The 19,907-nt window shown below is 33.8% G+C and overlaps 1 protein-coding gene across 1 annotated transcript in view; it reads right to left on the reverse strand.

Annotated features, from left to right (window-relative positions):
* Positions 1-1,291: 1,291 nt before the first annotated feature.
* DENND1B (DENN domain containing 1B) overlaps positions 1,292-19,907 on the reverse strand; it is a 355,643-nt gene continuing 337,027 nt past the window's right edge. Inside the window, exons 18-22 of the mRNA XM_044674913.1 lie at positions 18,848-18,904; positions 17,954-18,061; positions 5,218-5,297; positions 3,889-4,105; positions 1,292-1,834 (exon numbers count right to left, since the gene is read on the reverse strand). Coding sequence (XP_044530848.1) covers positions 1,292-1,834; positions 3,889-4,105; positions 5,218-5,297; positions 17,954-18,061; positions 18,848-18,904 — 1,005 coding nt within the window. The remainder of the gene's footprint in view (positions 1,835-3,888; positions 4,106-5,217; positions 5,298-17,953; positions 18,062-18,847; positions 18,905-19,907) is intronic.

Raw genomic sequence — 19,907 nt, forward strand, 5'->3', positions numbered from 1 at the left:
TATATATATATATATATATATATATATATATATATATATATATATATATATACTTAAGAAACCAAAAATATACGGAAAAATTATATTCCCCTAGTTAATATTTCATGGTGAAGGTCTATTGTTCATTGGACTGTCTCTCAAAACTCTCCAAGTAGACTGTCTGCTTATCTTTTCCTAAAAATACTGTTCTTTTTTTTGTTTGTTTCTAATGATATAGTTCTGTATAATATAGAAAAGTTATAGAACTGCAAAAATGTAACATTTCACTATTTTTTTCTATTTGCACTTTTGGATTCATCCTATTCCATTATGAAAACAGTTCATTGTTGTTTTCCAAAATCTAGGAAGATGTTAAACCTAATTCAAAATCCAGAAAGATGTTAAAATTGAAAGTAAATGATATTTATTTGAAAAGATAATTATTCATAAAAATAAAGTGAATCCTATCAACATAGTCTATCAATTCAGTTTATGCCATATTTCCCTTTCTCAAGACTCTTAGATGGTAGAGAGGTACAAGGGGACCATAGAAACTATTTAAAGTGTCTCAGTTGTAAACAGAAGTTCACTGACTTCACATTATATTTCAGCGCTTCATTTTACTAAGTAAAAAGTGAGCTTGTACCTTTCAAATTTTTGGAAGACATGGCCTTAATTCTCTTTCTATAAATCATATGCAATATTTCTATGAGATCCTTTTAATTTAGAAAAGGTGCTTTTGGCCCTTGATGCAATGCATAAAAAGTCATTATTGCTCTTCAGAACATTTGCCTTCTGAGACAATTAAGTACAGTCCCAAAAATCATTCATGATCATTGTGTAATATTTAATATAGGCTTAAGATTAAGGCAATTTACTGATCAATATTCTTAAGAGTTTCAGGCTCATTTTATATCAACTTGTTCAGCTCATGCTCAACCAAATGGATGCAGTAATAACTGGTTATCTGAAAGTTATGTATGCTTCCCTCTGGATAAATGAAATGGATGACCTTAAGCACCATAATCCAGGGGCAATCATATGTTAAATATGTAGACTCAACACATAAATTAGTACCTGATCTAAGAGCACAACTGCATAGTTGGTTTTATCTTTAAGACTCTGAATAAACAAATCAATAGATGAAACAGCCACTAAATCACTGAACAGGGGAAATGCTTGTACCAAACCAAACAATATTTCTAAATTATAAGTTATGATTCCTACAAAACCTGTTTAACATGTAACTTGAAGGTCTACGAGGATTCCTTATGAACCTTTGAAGGAAGTGATCTCCTCTTTGATAATCAACTTAAGTTTTATTTCCACTGCTATTATCCTCTGAAATGTTTAAACCATGATGGAAAGCAGATGTCATAGGACATAATGATACCACTTCATGAAGTAGTCCAACATCTTCTGAAGTTTCCTTTGCTTCATTCCCATCTTTTTCCCAGGGAACTAGAATAGATAAATGTTGTCTAAGGCTGAGGTTAAGTTGATCATCTGAGGTATGGCTTAGTGTTTCATTCTTTTCAGTTTCTCCTTGGAAAGGTCTAACTGTTTGTGAATCTTCCGAAGAATCAAGTTGTGAAACTGATTCCACAGAAGCTGAATTTACCACCATCCTTGGGCAATTCACATTGTTGGCACTGAGGTGTTTTTCATTGTCTTCCTCTTTCAGAATAAAGAGAGATTCCGTCAAGCCAGAAGAAGCAGCATGCTTCCTTGGAGATGGTGGGAGATGTTTCCCATGGAGAGCACTATCATCTTGACCAAGATTCCATTCAGCTTGGTCACTAGAATTGCTACAAAGTACAGCCAAATTACTCTCACTAGGTGCATTGGATTTGTTCTGAAAGAATATAAGATTTAATACAAATTAATTTTTAAAGAAAACAATAGTTTTTCCTTGACATTTTAAAAATTACAAAATAGATAAACAATAGCAGCAAAATATTATATATAGTAAACTTGTGTTTGATAAAAGTAAAGATCTAAGCTTTTAGAATAAAAATTCACTACATGGTAAAAATTCTTAGGAAAACAGGACAGTGGTCTGGCAGAAACTGGATATAGATCAGTATCTTACACATTTACCAAGATAAAATAAAAAATAGATACAACCTAGGCATAAAGAGATATCATAAGGAAATGAGAAGAATTGGAAATTACAGAGTTTCTCAGACAATTATATATAGACAGATATCTATGTAGAGATCTTTGTCAAATACATGAGAATACAAGCCATTTCCCAATTGACAAATGGCTACAAGATACAGACAGGCAATTTTTGGATGAGGAAATGCTCATCCATTAATTATTAATAATGAAAAATCATTATTAGAAAAAAGCAAATTGAAACAGCTCTGAGATGTCATGTCATACCTATCAGATGGCCTAAAATGATAAAAGGACAAAATATTGGAAGGAATTTGGAAAAATGGGGACACTGATAACCTGTTGTTGGAACTGTGAAACGATCCAACCATTTTAGAGAGCAATCTGGAATTATGCTCAAAAAGTTATAAAACTGTGTATACTTTTTGATCCAGCAGAATTAGTATTAGATTTATTTCCCAAGGTGATCAGGGGAAAAGGGAAAGAACCTATATATAATGTTCTAAAATATTTAAACCAGCTCTCTGTGGTAGCAAAGAGGTAGAAAGTAAAGGCATGCCAATTAAATGAGGAATGGCAAAACAAGGTGTGGCATATGATGTTGATGGAATATTGCTGTGCTATAAGAAATAATGAACAAGTTAATTTAAAAAAACATGAAAAGGGCAGCTGGGTAGCTCAGTGGAGTGAGAGTCAGGCCTAGAGACAGGAGGTCCTAGGTTCAAACCCAGCCTCAGCCACTTCCCAGCTGTGTGACCCTGGGCAAGTCACTTGACCCCCATTGCCCCCCCTTACCAATCTTCCACCTATGAGACAATACACCGAAGTACAAGGGTTAAAAAAAAACAAAAACAAAAACAAAACATGAAAAGACCCACATGAAAGTAAAATGAGCAGAACAAAGAGGACATTATATACAACATAAATACTGCTTGAAGAATGACTTGTCTACGTCCATCTCCAAAGAACTGATAAATAGAAATGAGACATAATTTTATATATATATATATATATCTTTTTGTCAAATGATGCCTTCTCTAGTGGATGGAGGGAGAGAGTTAACTGAGTATTTTACTATAACAAGTAAATTAGAATTTTCTGAAAAATAATGTTCCTGTTCAACTCCATGAAGAATGTGACTAAAGGTATTACTGTAAATTCATTCAAATTTTTCTGCTGATATTGATAGGAAAGAAACAGGAGGTTAGTTTCTGTGCCCATACCATTTTTGAACTTGTCACCTTGGTACTTCTACAGTTGATGTAATATGGAGTAGATGTTTGGCCTTCTTTGTTAATAAGACTAGAGTCATAATCTTATCATGTCTGTTAGTTATTTTTATAATGTAGTATATAGACAATTATTAATCTTTGAGCCAACAAAATAGGAAGCTATTTATAAATAAGTCTCGAAACTGTGTGTGCTAATATTTTTGGGAACTTAAGAATAAGATATTTCTTTAAATGTTTCCCAAAAAGAGATAAATATGAAATGGATTGAAAGCTAACATATTTGCTTGACAAAAAGAAGTCTAATTAGTGACAGTAGTAACTTGAACCATGTCACTTTAATTAGGAACTAAGCATTACTTTAGTTAATAAAATTGCAATATATTTTTTGAAGTGCTGACATTTATCTAACACAGCTTAACCTAAAACAACTTTAAACAATCTTCAGATCTTATTATAGCTGAGACAATCACAGCAAATAGAAAAAGTAATATCAGTTAGTCTGTAAGTTGAAACATTAAATTGTAAAAGTTAAAAAAAAAAAAAAGAAATGACTAACCGTAGGTTTGTAATCAATATCATCCATTGATCTAAAAAAATCCAGGCTCTTTGCGGCTGATAGCTTTCCTTGATCTGAGCTATGTGTACTCAAAGTATCAAGGATTTCTCCTAGTAAGTCCATTTCACCTGGGTAACGAGTCTTTACTCTAGCTTCAACTGAATCGTCACTTTCATAAAAATAAGCAGATGCTTCCTCACTATCTTCTGATGACAACCTAAAGAAAAAAGAAAGTATGCAAAACATAATATTTAGATCACAAAATTTGCAAGTATATAACCTTTGATTATTATAATGTTTATGACTAAATTTTGAATCAAAGAACATTTTCTAATTGAACCAAAAGATAGGAAAAATACATAATGCCCCTTACAACCAAAAGTTTTTGAAGGGCAGCAACTTTGGTTTTTAGAGCAAGTCCATTTTTTTTTTTACTTTGATGAAATGCAAAAAATGAAGTTATCCTAAGGTATCAAGAATTTAGCTGTGAAAATGAATCCAAAATCTCCAACTACAATCAATATTTATTAAGCACCAACCACTGCAATGGGTGCTCAATATACAAAGATAAAAATGAAATAATTACTGTTCTCAAGGAACAAACATTATGTAGGGAGAAACAAAGTGTAAACATTTAAGAATATGCAAAACAAATACAAGGCAATTTGTAGAAGAAGCATTAGCAGTTGTGAGAGAGGGATTGTGAAAGACCCCTAGAAGGAGATCACACTTTAGTAAAACTTTAAAGTTAACTAGGGTATCTAAAAAGTAGAATTAGGCAGGAAATGCATTCCAGAAAATATGGAATTCCTGTGCGAAGGGAGCTAGAATGCCAAGGATCCGGCCTGTCTTCCTTCTTTTTTTTTCCCTCTTGCCTTTGTTCCTTCTTTGTTTTCTAACTTTTTTTTTTTTTTTTTTTTTGAGATTGAGTCTCTATGTCGTGCCCAGGTCTGAAATGCAGGAGCTGCTGTGGCCCTCTCCTATTACTGACTGACACTTCAAAATACTCTAGTTCACTATTTTAGGGGTATTGCAGGGCCCTCCCCACTCCCATCCCAAAAGAAGTGGTGGTTCCCTGCATTAGTGCCCTTAGCACAGACACTTGATTTTTTTTTTTTTTTTTTTTTTTGCCCTATATATACTATAACTTAGAAGTCTGGACCTCAAGACAGCCAATTGCCTCAGGCTCTCCTAACAGATTACAGGTATGTGTCTGGGAAGATCCACCTGATGTACTGCACTATATTATGGTTCTGAAATATCCACTGAGACCCGAAGCATCAGTTGCTTTAAGACCTCAGGTAACACGGCATCTCATAATTTACTCACTTGCTTGCTCTGTCCATGTCATCATCTTCATCTTCAAACTGAACACCATCAGTGCTGTGAACCGGCCTTTTTAAGCGTGTCTAAAAGTTATGATTAATAATAAGTGATCAGTTTATATCTAATTCCTAGAACAATATTACCTTGAAGAAGAGCTGAAAAGAAATATCTATTCAAGGTTATCAAATAGTTATTGTTTAATAATTAGTGAACATTTTCCTAGCTCGGTGACCCTGGCAAGTCTCTTAACCCTGTTTGCTTAGCCCTTGCCCTTCTGGCTTAATTGTTACTAAGTGTTACCAAGACAGAAAATAGGGATTTAAAAAAATAGCTGGTCAGGATTAGAAAATTAGGCAATTACTTCTCTATTAATTTCATCATATAAAAACCTTATCACTTCTCCCCCCAAATATATGTGCATATATAAGTATGGATTGTGTATATGCATACACACAGTACATAGATGGTCCTTAACTTATAAACGGGACTTGCATATAACCTGTCTATAGTCAGGTAAAGAGAGGTCTTAAAAACCTATCCCTCTGCCTCGGGCACCACTGGAGGTAGTGACCCTTTGTTCCTCAGATCAAAACCACTAGGAGAGGTCCAAAGAAGAAAACGGATAAGCAATTGGAAACCAGGATTATCTAGGAAGCTGCCTAGTGGGCAACATCTCCAATTCCAAGAGAGATAAAAGAAAGCATTTATTAAATCATTTACATTGTGCCGGCACTATGCTGAGCTAGGAATAAAAAGAACAAGCAAAGAATTTCTCATTGAGTTTACATTCTAATGGAGAAAACAATAAAGGGTGCTGGAAAGTGGAGTGAGGAGATGAAGATCTTGGCAGTTGTGAGAGAGGGTTAAAAACTCGCCTATAAGAGCCCAGGATCTTGGGAGCAGAATATCACATTCTTAGGGGTTGGAGATGGGGATGAAAGTCTGAGAGCAGACAACACATTCAAAAGATAGTCAGAAGTCTCTAAGAAAATAGCTTGATAATTCATGTCATTAAATCATGTCATAATTTATTTCATATTTATTTACATGTAGCATATTATGTTAGGTACTGTAGATAGATAAAACAAAAAATTCTAGCTCTCAAGTGCCTTATATTATTAATGCCAGCAAAATATAACTCACCCACAATAGGTAAATATCAAGATAACTTGAGGAGAATATTAAAAATGAGGGTGATGAGAGATGGCATGAGAGAGCAATAGAAGTATGCCTGTGCAAAGCATCAGTGAGGAAGCCGGCCTTCCTGGACGGGAGATGGTAGGAAGAGGAGTGGAGAGAGAGAGAGAGAAGGGTGCTAGATTGTGAATGAGACAAAATGCAGATAGAGGAGCTAGAACTTCCTCCTTAAGGCAATGGGGAATCATTGCAGCTTATTAAGTAGACATGATCAGATCTGCCCTTTACAAATTAAAACCTGGCAGCTAGGTGAAAGAAAAATTATAAAATGGATTAGAGAAACCAAGGAGGAGACAATGCAATAACATAGGAAAGAGTTCTGGACGCTGGTGGTGGTGGCCTAAGTAGAGAAAGATTTGAGAGACTGAGAAAGTATAATGGACAAGATTTGGCACCTGATGGGATATGGGAGTGAGGGAAAGTTAAGAGTTAAAGCTGAATCCTAAGTTGTATACCTGGATAACTGGAAGAAGGGAGGTTCCCTTAAGAGAAACAGGGAAGGTAAGAGAGAGAAAGGTAGATTTAGGAGAAAAGAAAATGAACAAGTATTTTTCATGAAACTTTTTAACTCATATGATGGCCAGACTAATTTCTGGCAAATTATAGGGCGGGGGAAAGGGGAACAGAGCCCTACAGTAGAAAGAGGATTGGCCTTGGAGTCTTAGGACTTGGTTTCAAATAGTGGTTACTCTCTATTTCATAGAAGGCAAGTCCTTAACTTCTCCTCCTCCTCAGTTCCTTATCTACAAAGTGAGGTGATATTAAATGGCTTCTAATATCACTTCCACCTCTATCTACATCTATAATCCTATTATCCGTGTCACTGAAAAAATGTTACATATGTACATATATTCAGGTGGAATCATATATTAGAACATTATAACATAGGAAAGATTACCTGTTAAATGTTTAATGATAGAGGTCAGGAGAAAATTGGAATTGAATTATTTTACATTACAGAAAACTGAATGCATGTAGAGCTGTATATTTAAGATATGAACAAGAATAAGGAATGCTTCTAATTTAGTTTTCGTCGATAAATTTATAATCCACATTAAAGCAACCTTTGGGTTAAATAAAATTGTTTATGAGTGAGGTAAATGATAATCTCAAAAGTTACAATAAGAGAGAGGAAAAGTCAACAGATCTACCTTTCTTCCCATCTCCAGCATTAAGCACTTTTGGGGGACTTACTGAAACGTCCTCTATGGCCCAAGTGCTAGATTCTGGGGATATGAAGGGGATAAGAGAGTTTATAAAAGAGTTCTATAAGTTTATGATCAGCTCTGGAAAAGACTCAGGGGGAAGGTATGGACCATGAGGTATAACGTAAAAATAATTCACTGACCCATCATTGATTTTCCCAACAGGTGCATTGCTTGGTTTTGTCTCCACCATTAACATGTTCCCTTCCTCTTTCCACAAAGATGTTTATCAATGGGAAACTCATCAAAAAATCAAGGGGAAAGAGACCAAAAATAGATATCTTTCCATAAAGTTCCTTAAAACTGATCAAAGATTGCAAGTCTTAGACTAGATCTATTCTATATCAAATCAAAACTATCTCAAGAATACAGATTTGTTAAACTCAGTTTCCTGCATATTTCACAGACCAAAGAGTCTAACAAATGGCAAACATTATAGCCCTCTCTTCCTCAAACCATACCCTATAAAGTTAGAAAGAGTTCCATATGGTAATGGAAAGTCAAATTAGGTCTCCATTAAACTGGCTAACTTGCAAATTACCTGAAAAACACTATTTTAAGTAGCAGTGATCTAAAATTATAGGTAGGACACATTTTCAATAGTGTTATTTTGTCATGAATGTTAATAGTTGAAAATGTCAGTTTTACTAAACCATTCCAGGGAACAACTTGCAAGGCCTCAGCCATTATTGATCAGTGTTTGCACAGTTAGTTTAACAAGGAAATTGGATAAAGTGTTCTCAAAGTAAAAAAAAAAATCACATAACCCTTTGATAAATGGCAAGATATTTGCAATTTCATTTTTGCTGACAATGTTTCAATATTTCAACATTTTAAAAGGTTTCAAAACTCATCTGCTTTATTTTCAGTAAAACATGTAGTTTCATTTTATCCCCTTCTGTTTTTCTGACTTGTCTCTTCAAGGATTGATGTAAAGGCAATTAAAGGCCAATGAAGATTAAAATAACCATATTTCTTTCAACAAAGTTGTATAATTAAAATTTAGTGAGTCATGTCACTTAAAAAAGGCATTTAATTTGTATAATATTAAAGGTTTAATACCATTAAACTACAGAAAATAAAAGCACAAAACTGAAAAAGATCACAGAGATCATATAATAGAATACTTTCATTTGGTAGAAGAAACTAAGGGATCACATAGGTAGTAAACCAAAATGACAAGCCTTGAATCTAAGTCTTTTGATGCTAAGACAAGTTCATCCATCATATCAGGATATAATGATATAAATCTTTTGATGATTGTTTTTTTTTAAAGTTCTTATCTTCCAATTTATAATCAATATTGTGTACTGGTTCTAAAGCAGAAGAGTGATAAGGGCTATGCAGAAGAGCAGTGTGGATTAGGCAATAGAGGTTAAATGATTTGCCCAAGGTCATTTAGCTAGGTTGCTTGAGGTCAAATTTGAACCCAGGATTTCCCATCTCTAGCACTGGCTCTCAATCTACTGAGCCATCTCACTTCTCCCAGATAAATGTTTTGTGTGTGCACATGCATGTGTGGTTGTGAGAGTGACATAGAGAGAGAGAGATAGAGAGATAGACAGAGAGAGTATGCAAAGACTTTTAGAATATCTATTTAAACTTCTAGATTGTGATTCTAAATACAGGGTAAGGAGACTCAGAACTGATAGGTTTCTATAAATTCCCTTCAAACTGAATATTGACCATTGATCTTAAACTAGAACAATACAATACTTTATCAAGGGATTAACCCATCTAAAGAATAAAAAAATACCCTTTTTCTACTATAGTTAATCAGCAACAAAATTCACCAAATTCTTCTTGACTGTCTCTGCCTTTATCTAAATCAATGATAAAAATATTAAAACCAAATACAGATTTCTGGAACACTTCTCTAGAGAGCTACCAAGCTAAGAGTAAACCATTAACAAATACTTCTGAGAATAGTCAGTCAATCAATTCTGAATAAATCTATTTTTAACACCTATTACACATCTCTACTTTTTCCACAAAAATATTATGATGTACTTTATTTATTAATTTATAAGATATATTTATTAAAGACTATAGTAAAATCTAGGTAAAGTTATCTACAGAATTTCCCAAATCTCCTAGTTTAGCAAGTGTCAAAAAAGAAAATAAGGTTAAATGTAGCATGACTTTTTTTTTTATCCTTACCTTCTATCTTAGAATCAACACTAAGTATCAGTTCCAAGGCAGAAAAGTGGTAAAGGGTAAAGAGTAGGGAATTGGAGTTAAATGACTTGCCCAGGGTCACATAGCTAGGACATGTGTAAGACAAAATCTGAACTTAGGACATTTATTTTCCAGGTCTGGTGCTCTATCTATTTTTAATGAAGCCACGTGGACTCTTTTTAATCACTGCTTTATTTTTAATTATTCACTATTTCTTTAATAAGCCATTTTAGAATTGTTTCAATAATATAAATTAACTGTCTTATTGTTTGTAGTCTCTAACCATAAAAAAAAATTAAGGCAATATTCACCTTCCTTCAGTATTAAAGTACCTCTTATGTTTCTCAAACTGACCTACCACTGGAAATGGCTCAATAATCATATCTACCAATTCTTTTAGCAGGTAAGGGTGTCTAAAAATCAAAGAAACTTTTATTCTTTTGTTACTGTCTTATTTATACTATGTACCAATAACCAGTTATCATTTTTGCTCTGAGATTGCCGGTGCAAAACAAGAACTATGTCTAAGATGGGAGTCACTGGCCATCTCTCTTTTCTATCTCAGTTTTCAATGTTTATCTGAAGATAAACCTGGTCTACTTTTGGGCACTAATCATTCTCTGACCTCTACATCTATTTTTCTAACTGCCTGCTGAGTATCTCTACCATAAGTTCCCCACCAATACTTTAAAATTAAAATCAACTAGAATAAAATCCATTGTATTGTTTCCCTCTAACTTGTTCCTTCTTCTGATATTAGAATTTTAGTACTATCATTCATCCAGTTTCCACAGATAATGTAAAATGGAATTAATAAAAAAATTTTTTTGACTTAAGTGTTCCTAAAAAATTTATTGTAACATAAATATTCAATTGTTTATTTCACTTTCTTTCCAAAAATATTTTATTTTAAAAGGTGTTTGAATTTTGTTATGATCTTGTTTCATATAAGACAAGTTTAGTATAATGCCCAGAAGAGGGCAGCCTCGTAATCTATAAGGTGAATTTTTTTGCACACTACTTTTTCCCAATATAAATAAAAGGAAATTCAGCATTAAGAATTGAGATATCCGAACAACAGAGAAAAAACAATTTGCCTTTAAGAAAAAAACAAAATGCTAAAATTTTGCTTTCCAAATTTCTCAAACAAAATCTCCCCTAAAAATTTATTAACAAAGAATTAGAGCTGGTGTAAAATATACAAAATTAATGTACTCTGTAAAAGCATCAAGTTGCATTGCTTATTTTAGGACTATTAATGAACTGTATTAAGCTCACATTTACTATTAGTGGATATAATGTGTCATTCAATGCTACATTGTACTCCATGAGAAATTCTTTCAAGTCCTTCACATTGGGTTTCCATATCACATCAGGCTAACATTCTAGTCATAACAGTAGTTAGTCAGTATATAGCCAAATTAAACAAAACACTGAGAAATTTATGCTTCTAAAATCAGTAAGGACTGATATAACTTGCTTTTACTCCTATGTAATATTTATATTCAACATTCCACTTCCTAATTATCTTCTCCTCTCCCCCTTGTCCTCTTTGACCTTGGTTCTTTTTTAGTACTTGGGCCTCACCCATCTTCTTCTTGACCAGAGTTGTTAAGTGGTTAGCTTTCTGCAGATAATGACTAAATACACCTTATTTTTGACCAATGAATAGAAATACTCTTCTATGAAAAATATTTTCCCAAAGAATACAAAATACATGGTGGCTTTTTCTGAGAACAGCTCTCAGCAATTACCATTCTCTCCATTTTATTACAATATACTAAATACCTAAGAAGAAAATTATGAAAGAAGCACTAAAGTAAACATATATTTTAATTGTTCTCTTTCCTATTTCATTCTCTAAAACAGGAAGATTTAGACAATCTATATTATATTCACAGCAATATTTCATGTATAGCACCTTAAAATTTGATATTCGTTTAGTTCATAAAAGTTAGTGTATTTTGTTCAGTTTTCTTACTTATTTTATTTCTTGGATTCTTTCCAAATACCCACTCACAACCAAAAATTATCTTTAAAACATACATCACTAACATATTCCTAAAAGTGGTTTCCTAAAGATACCATAATTACTTATATCTCTTTAAAGAAAAGGTACATTATTAGAATATAAAACAAATTCATGGATATCATGCTATGTTTAAACTATCCATTACAAAGTAAAGTCACTAAAAACATAAGAACTGATAAAAGACAGAAATTTAGTTTAAGTTTATGCCATTACTTTGTGGAATGGTTATACATGAAAAAAATAGCAAGATTTTCATTTTAAGGTAGAGGATGCATCTTGCTGGATCTGCCTTGGTTGAGCAGAAGTTGGTGTTAATATGCATGTAAGTGCGTGGGTATGTTTTAAGGTAAACAAAACAGCATTATGCTGACTGTTTCATTTGTTCACATCTTGAAGTAGAAAGCTATAATCTAAGGTTAGAATGGGAAAAAAGAATTATCACTAGTATACTAGTAATATTATTATCTTAATTTACTCTTGAGTTTGATATATATATATATATATATATATATATATTTCCTGCTTGCAACCAAAAGTAAATAGGTATGTGTAAGACCCAAAGTGCAACATTTTTCGACGTGTATAATGTTTAGAATATACTAGAAGGGGAAATAATCCATCACCCATAATTGCTTATATTAGTTTTGCATATTTAACTCATTGGGAAGATTTAAAAAATAGAGTGAATTTTTATTAGTCAAAGAAATGGAAGGTTTAACAGTAATGTACATGCCAAGGTTTTAATAAGGCTTAACAATAAAAAGCTTCAATCCTCTACTTTCACTAGATTTTGTTGTGGTTTTCCCTTGCTTAGGGCAATCCATCTGTTAATGCTGATTTGCAGTTCAGTTAAGCTCCCTTGCTTACATGTTCTTAAACATACCCACAGACGTGCACATACCCACATACCCACATACAGTTACAAACCCCTCTCCCCACAATAGCTAACCTAAGGAAGAGTGGGCAATATTCATTTCAGATTAATTGTGTACACAACAGGGAATTTCTTTTTGAGGAAATGTATTTTCTACGTGTAAATTAAAAAGTAAATATACTCAAATTATCATTTCATATTTAGGTTTCACAGATAACTGTGTATATCATTTGTTCCAATTCACTGTTCATTTCTAAATGTCTAGAGCAGATTTTTTTTTAAAGAAATTTATGGAAGTAGGGTAGATTAGTAAATATTAACTGTTAAAAACTATTCTACACTGTAACCAGTAGCAGTATTCTCACTGGGCCCAAATGGCCCTATTTTCAATAAAAGTAGAGGAAGATTCTTTCCCTGGGGTCCTGTTAGACTGGGGCTATAGTTGGAACTGTCATCTTTGCAAGAAAGGGAAAAGGGCTGGGTTTTACAAATGTGAAACCTAATTGGGAAATCTTCATGGCTGTCCCCTTGACATTTATTTAAGCCTCATCAACAAAATGGGAAATAACTGTACTAATTAGCAGACCAGCACACAAATTATTATTTTTTTGGAATGGAATGTATATTCACATTCTGTTCTATAGATAAAGTAGTAATAAAAGAACCTTAACATAAGACACATTTAGCTGTTTGGGGATAGTTTATAGTACAGAAGTTATAAAAAATTTGAAACTCATTTTAACTTTCAAATACTTAATGGTTTCAAATACTATAGTTTTTCTAAATTTTTTACTTTTTAAAATACCAATAAAAACTAATCTGACAAACCTCCAAGAAATGTTGAAATGCTATATGAAGTTTTTTATACCAATTCTGAACACATTTCTTAAATGACTAGCTACAAAAGATATAAATGTGGGTTAAGTAGGTGAAGGTTATTATATTTGAGTAAGAAAATAATATTAACAAAAAACTAAAATACATATCAGAGTATGGTTTACAAAGTATTTTAATATTTTGGAAACCTCTGCTTTCCTCAGTGTGGCTCTTCCCTCCACTAATGAAGATGGCAGACTCTTTATGGTTTATCAGGTAGTCTTTGTGGTCAGTCCTTGTAGTCCTATGATAAAATAAATGATTACTTCGTGACCAATATCCTAGTGGAGCACCTCTCAACTTATCTAGACTTATCCTTGAATGAATACATACAGTCTGTTGCTGGGCCTATACTTGAAGCCTTTAAATCAGAGTCTTTATACTTCACTGACAAAACCTTGAGCTATCTCCATGATAAAGTACTAGAACAGAATGTCAGTGGAACTCTTAATTCTCATAGGCTTGAAGATGATCAAGCCCAATCCCCTCTTTTTACAAATAAGAAAACAGGTCCAGAAAGACAAAATGACTTGCCCAATCAATGAGCAATTGCAGAAGTGCTGAGTCTAGGAGCCAGAACTCTTGGCTCCCCTCACAAAAAAAAAGCATACAAGAATGGGAAAATGTAGAAGAGGTGAGAATTTTCTGGTTTTTCAAGACTCCCTTCTCATGGAGATTTCTCTCCTATCCTTCACACGACAACCAGGTTTTACTCTTTCTCCCTATGAATCTTCATAATTTGACCTGAATTTAAAATATTTAGAAATGTGAGGAGAGTACGCAATGAGATTTTTCTCTGTTCCTATACCCAAAGGATATCTCAATTTGCACCTTATTAAAATACTATTAATTTATAATGTAGGCATAATAATACCATAGTGTTATGTATCTTCATTATAAGCTATAAATGTGGACTGATCAAGTAAATATTATTTCTTTGGGTAAGAAGATAACATTAACAAAAAAACAAAACTACATATCACGGTATGATTTACAAAGTATTTCAATATTATAAGGAAGACTATAAAAGGCAAGTCTAGTATAAAGGAAAGAGAACTGGATTTGGATTGAAAGTGCTTTTTTACTCTGCTTTTTTACTAACCAAATGAACCTGAAAAAGCCAACATCAATTTATTTTGCTCACTGGTATAATGAAGGGGTTGGGCTAGATCTCATGTCAAAAACATGGCCTGCAGCCTGCATGAGACCCACAACATTCTCAAATGTGGCCAAAACAGATTAAAATGTTATTTGGAAATATTTAACAAAATAAAATAAATGAAAATAAAGTAAAACAAAATATTACATTTTAAAACTAAGTCATTATGTGCCCTACAGGCATCCGGCTAGATGAATTAGTGATCCTTGTTTCTATTTGAGTAGGACATCACCAGGCTAGATGTTTCAAGGTCCTTTCCTGCTCCAGAACTTATGAATGTATAATCTAGATATTCTTTAAGGAAGTTTAGTTACTAAAAGTTCCTTAGAGTGGGATCTATAGCATGGAACTTAAGGACAGAATTGTAGTGAGATTGGTGTAGTCATTCATTCAACATTTATTACAAAGTAATGGTATTTGCCTAATTCAGTGAGATTCATGTAAGGAAGATAAGACTAGATTTTCAAATTTATAACATTAAAGAATACACTTTAAAAAAAAACACATTTTCTTACCAGTTAATTACTCAGGTACAAGGAGACAAAAGCCAGCCATGGTAGATTGTCTTTACAGCTCCCCTCAACCCACCTTTTGAGGTAGACCAATTTTTTTGCCTTCTTTTTATTTTATTATTATTTTTTAACCCTTAACTTCTGTGTATTGGCTCATAGGTGGAAGAGTGGTAAGGGTGGGCAATGGGGGTCAGGGGACTTGCCTAGGGTCACACAGCTGGGAAGTGTCCGAGGCCGGATTTGCCTCCTGTCTCTAGGCCTGACTCTCAATCCACTGAGCTACCCAGCTGCCCCCGAGGTAGACCAATTTTTAAACTCATAGGAGAGACAAAATAAAAAAAAAACAACACTAAGCTCTTATCTTTTGATAGTCATGCATTAAAGCAATATACAGAGTAAAACCCAACAGCCCATTATCTGCCTTTGGCTTCCTCAATATTTAGTACTTTTAGTAAACTCGATATCTGACAATTTTTAGTAAGCCAAGGTTCAGGAACAACAGAGGCCTCTGTGTGATGGGGAAAGGATGTTGGTCTTTCCTTAGTGCCACTGCTGCAGTCTTATTCTCACTCTACCTTGTAATGGTCAATTCACTATTTAAAGCCTCAGCCATTTCTTTAGAATAGGCTTTCATTTTCATTGTTAGTTTCCAGATTATCCAGGTATATAGAAGAGAGTCTATCTTTGACATGTCATCTAACTTAAGCCTAGGTGTTCCTGTGAGACATAAAGAAATGGGGTGAGAAGGCTGGCACTCCCAAATGTAGTTTGTAGCCACCCTACCTTTCCTGAGGACTCTCTTCCTCAGACCAGTCTGGAGACTGGGGCAGTCCAGGGTTCTTGGGGGAGAGGAGAAGCAACATCCTAAAGCCCAGGCCCTTGGGGTAATTTTTCTTTAAAATGTATCAAAACTATCCTTGAGATTAAATTGGTTCAGGCGACAAAAGATCTGGCCTTTTGAAGTGGTTTCTTCAGTATGAACATTACCAAGACAGGAGGGTCTGGACCTCCTTTCTCTTCCTTCTGATTGAAGATTAGCAGGATAATCAATATTACGACAGGAAAGCAGTGCTCAGCTGAATCAAGGTTCTAACATTTCCATGCTCTGGGCAATAGTCAATATACATTTATTAACCACATACTATGTGCCAGGCATTGTGCTAAGTGCTAGGGATCCATATATGAAAAGATAAAGACTTCCTCTTGAAGGGCTTACACATAAAGGGCATCTCAGTAAGCCAATTGGATTGTTCTACTCTGCTTATGGCTAAGTAAATCTCCTCTTCTTAACTGGTGAATAACCTTTAAATGTTTCATTTTATTTCATTCTTGGGCCTGAGCCACCAGACTGGTTTGGTCTGTTCTCATTTATTTCAAGAGAGAGAGGGGCAAGAAAATGTAAGGAAAGACACCTGAGGGATTTGGCAACAGTGCGCATAGGATCCAGGGAAAAGAACTCCACACATGTCCTTTTAAGTACTGTCCAGCCTAGGTTCACCTTTCCCCTATTCTTCCTGAGTGGTTGGTCATTGAGAAAAGCATACATATTTAAAGTTAGAAGACCTGGGTTCTAGTTATGGTTCTACTCTTAATTAGATAACTGAATGCTTTTTAAGACTCACTAAATTTGAGATAAAAGAGACTTAATCCTTTTTATTCTCTTTAGGTTACATTATAGTCATAACAGTGCAAGAGTTTCTATTTTTTTAATAGAGTATATTCCCCATTCTCAAAATTCTCTCCATAAATGTGTATTTATAGATATACATATACACATATTAAAGGTATCATGTACAATTAATCAAAATGCACTTAATAAGTGCTTACTGCATGCAAGGTACTAAGCCTGGCAGTAGGGACACAAAGACTAAAAAAAGAACAATCTTGTTTGGTTCAACCATTTTTCAGTTGCATATGACTCTTCAAAGTCCCATTTGGGGTTTTCTTGGCAAAGATCCTAGAGTAGTGTGCCATTTTCTTCTTGAGATCATTTTACAGATGAGGAAACTGAGACAAGCAGGCTTAAGTGACTTGCTCAGGGTCACATAGTCAGGAAGTGTCTGAGGCTGGATTTCAAATCAGAAAGATGAATCTTTCTGACTCCAGGCCTGGTACTCTTATGCCCTGTACAACCTCACTGCCCCTACAGTCTGAGAATAATCTTGGTCCTCAAGAAATCTGCCTGCTAATTAGGAAAACATACGGACTCAAGGAAAAAGAAAACATCTATACAAGGAAATGGGAGGAAAAGATGACCTGTGCTTAGCTGAGTTTTGAAGGAATCCATATATTCTAAAAAGCAAAGTCAGCAAATTATAGACAGAGGGAAGAGACCTGTGCTGAGGCATCCATAGAAGAAACAGAACAGGGAGGCATCTGGATAACTCAGTGGATTGAGAACCAGGCCTAGAGATGGGAGGTCTTGGGTTCAAATCTAGCCTCAGACACTTCCCAGCTGTGTGACCCTGGGCAAGTCACTTGACCCCCACTGCCTACCCTTACCTTCTGCCTTGGAGCTGATACACAGTATTGACTCCAAGATGGAAGGTAAGGGTTTAAAAAAAAGTTGCCTTTCAATAATGTGCTACATAAAAATGAAATATTTGTTATTTGGACATAAAAAGAACAATGAACAATTCTAAAATAATATAATAAGGAAGGCTAATTTAGTTATTGTTATATTTCAAGTAAATTTCTAAGCCTCACCTGTGCTAGTTTCTGTTTCTCTTGCTTTCCACCTTTCCCACTGTGCATTGTATAAACTGGTGTATACTGTACTGAACCAGAGCAAGATCCATAGTCTTCTTCATTTTCCTAAAAGAAAGATACTTTTACCACTTATTTTACATATACACCTAGGTATTTAAAAAAAAAAGGTTGAAAAGATAGGACCTGAAATGAATAGAAATATTATATAACTGGCTGAAAAAATTATTTTTCTATTAGAAAAAAGAAATTCACTTTTACACAAAGCTAATAGTTTTCCAAATGAGTTTTATAAGTGTTTAATAATTTAAGAAAATTTTACTTTAAACAGAATTTTTTTACCTTTATCTCAACATGGAGAAAATATTAAATGGTACTAACAGTGTACCTACCCAACACAGTGGAAATTCAAGAGAATATAATAATCTGAAAAAATCTTTTCAGAATACATATTAAAATTGATTCTGCCTTTGGAGAGTTAAAAACATTGCCCAGCTTAACATAACTAACACCGTAGTGGCCATGTAAAAGCAAAAATATTTGAGTTAATTCTAAGCTAAAGATCCCCATCTTTTAAACTCTCAGCTTGAAGCAAAAACTTCTATTGTGATATCAAGGCAATCAACTTTATGAAAACATACATGCCTTAAAGTAACTTTGAAGACCTCTGTTTTTCAATGATAAAACATGCAAACAATAAAGACATTATTCAGTGAATGCATATAGAATGACAGATAGTTGCCAGAGGGCTTGTTATGAAAAATGTATTATTGAACAAAGGGCTAAGCATATTTCAAAAGTCATTAAAAACACAAATCTCATGTGATTTGTAAAGTAAAAGCTTCAAACTAATGTAAGAGCAAAGTTGGAAGAAAGTAAAACTCTATGACATACCCTGTGTTTTAGTTTACTCTTTACTTCTTTTATTCCTTGTTTAGCATGATTCTTTGCCTAGAGGATGAAAAAAGGATCTATTTTAGTTCTATTCAAAGCACGAATCATGAGAAAACAATGAAAATTATATTTTAAGTAGTTGGATTGGGATTGTGAACTCGTATTTCAGGTATATTATACAATAATTAGATTCTGTCCAAGTTTTATATCTGTCCAAGGTGGACACTGAATGTTAGCTTATGTATATTGTGTCTGTATAATCATTAGGTTGCAAGCTACTTAAGGACAAAGACTTTCTTTTGCTCCTCTTTGTATCCTCAGCACTTAGCACAGTGCCAGACACAAACCAGGTGTTTAATATGTGTTCACTGACTGACTAGAATTGAGTAATTCTACCCTATTTGGATGTACATTTCAAACAAAGACAAAACATTTCATATGCTTAGCCTCCTGTACTGGCAAGAACATAGTAGAGTTAGCCAAATAGTGCTTAGAAGGGAAGAAAAAATATAAAATGTATGGGTTTGTGGAAAATGTACATTTAAAATTATTACCAAAGTGTTTCTCTTTGAAATCTTGCAAAGAAATTCAATCTTAGGAAATATGAAGTGCTTGTACATACTTGTGGAGAATGCAACTAGTGTTTTTTATAACAGGCTTTCTGTTCTATCCTGACTTAATGAGGCATAGAATTGAAATAATTAAGAAAGTAAAAGCTAACTGCTTGTTTTATTAGAGATATCTATAGAATCTATATTAAGTATTAATGGTCTTTAGGTCTTGATGTGAATTTTTTAAAAGTACACAGGATGCTTAGAAGGCAAATTTCTATGAATGTCCTTTCATCTTTCTATAGTGACAATCTACCTTGTTTTTGAGGAAATTCCCATCAAGAAAATCCCCAAGCCAACAGAACAATGAGACAAAGGTAAATGCATATAAGTGTCTCCCACTCTCCTCTATCTGGGGAAAGAAAATGAATATACAGATAAATGGGAGTATAGATAGATCCTTGTAAACAGTATTTTCCTAGCTTTTTTTTTTAAACCCTTACCTTCCG

Source organism: Gracilinanus agilis, chromosome 4 (assembly GCF_016433145.1).
Source record: "Gracilinanus agilis isolate LMUSP501 chromosome 4, AgileGrace, whole genome shotgun sequence".
In the NCBI taxonomy this organism is placed as follows: Eukaryota; Metazoa; Chordata; class Mammalia; order Didelphimorphia; family Didelphidae; genus Gracilinanus; species Gracilinanus agilis.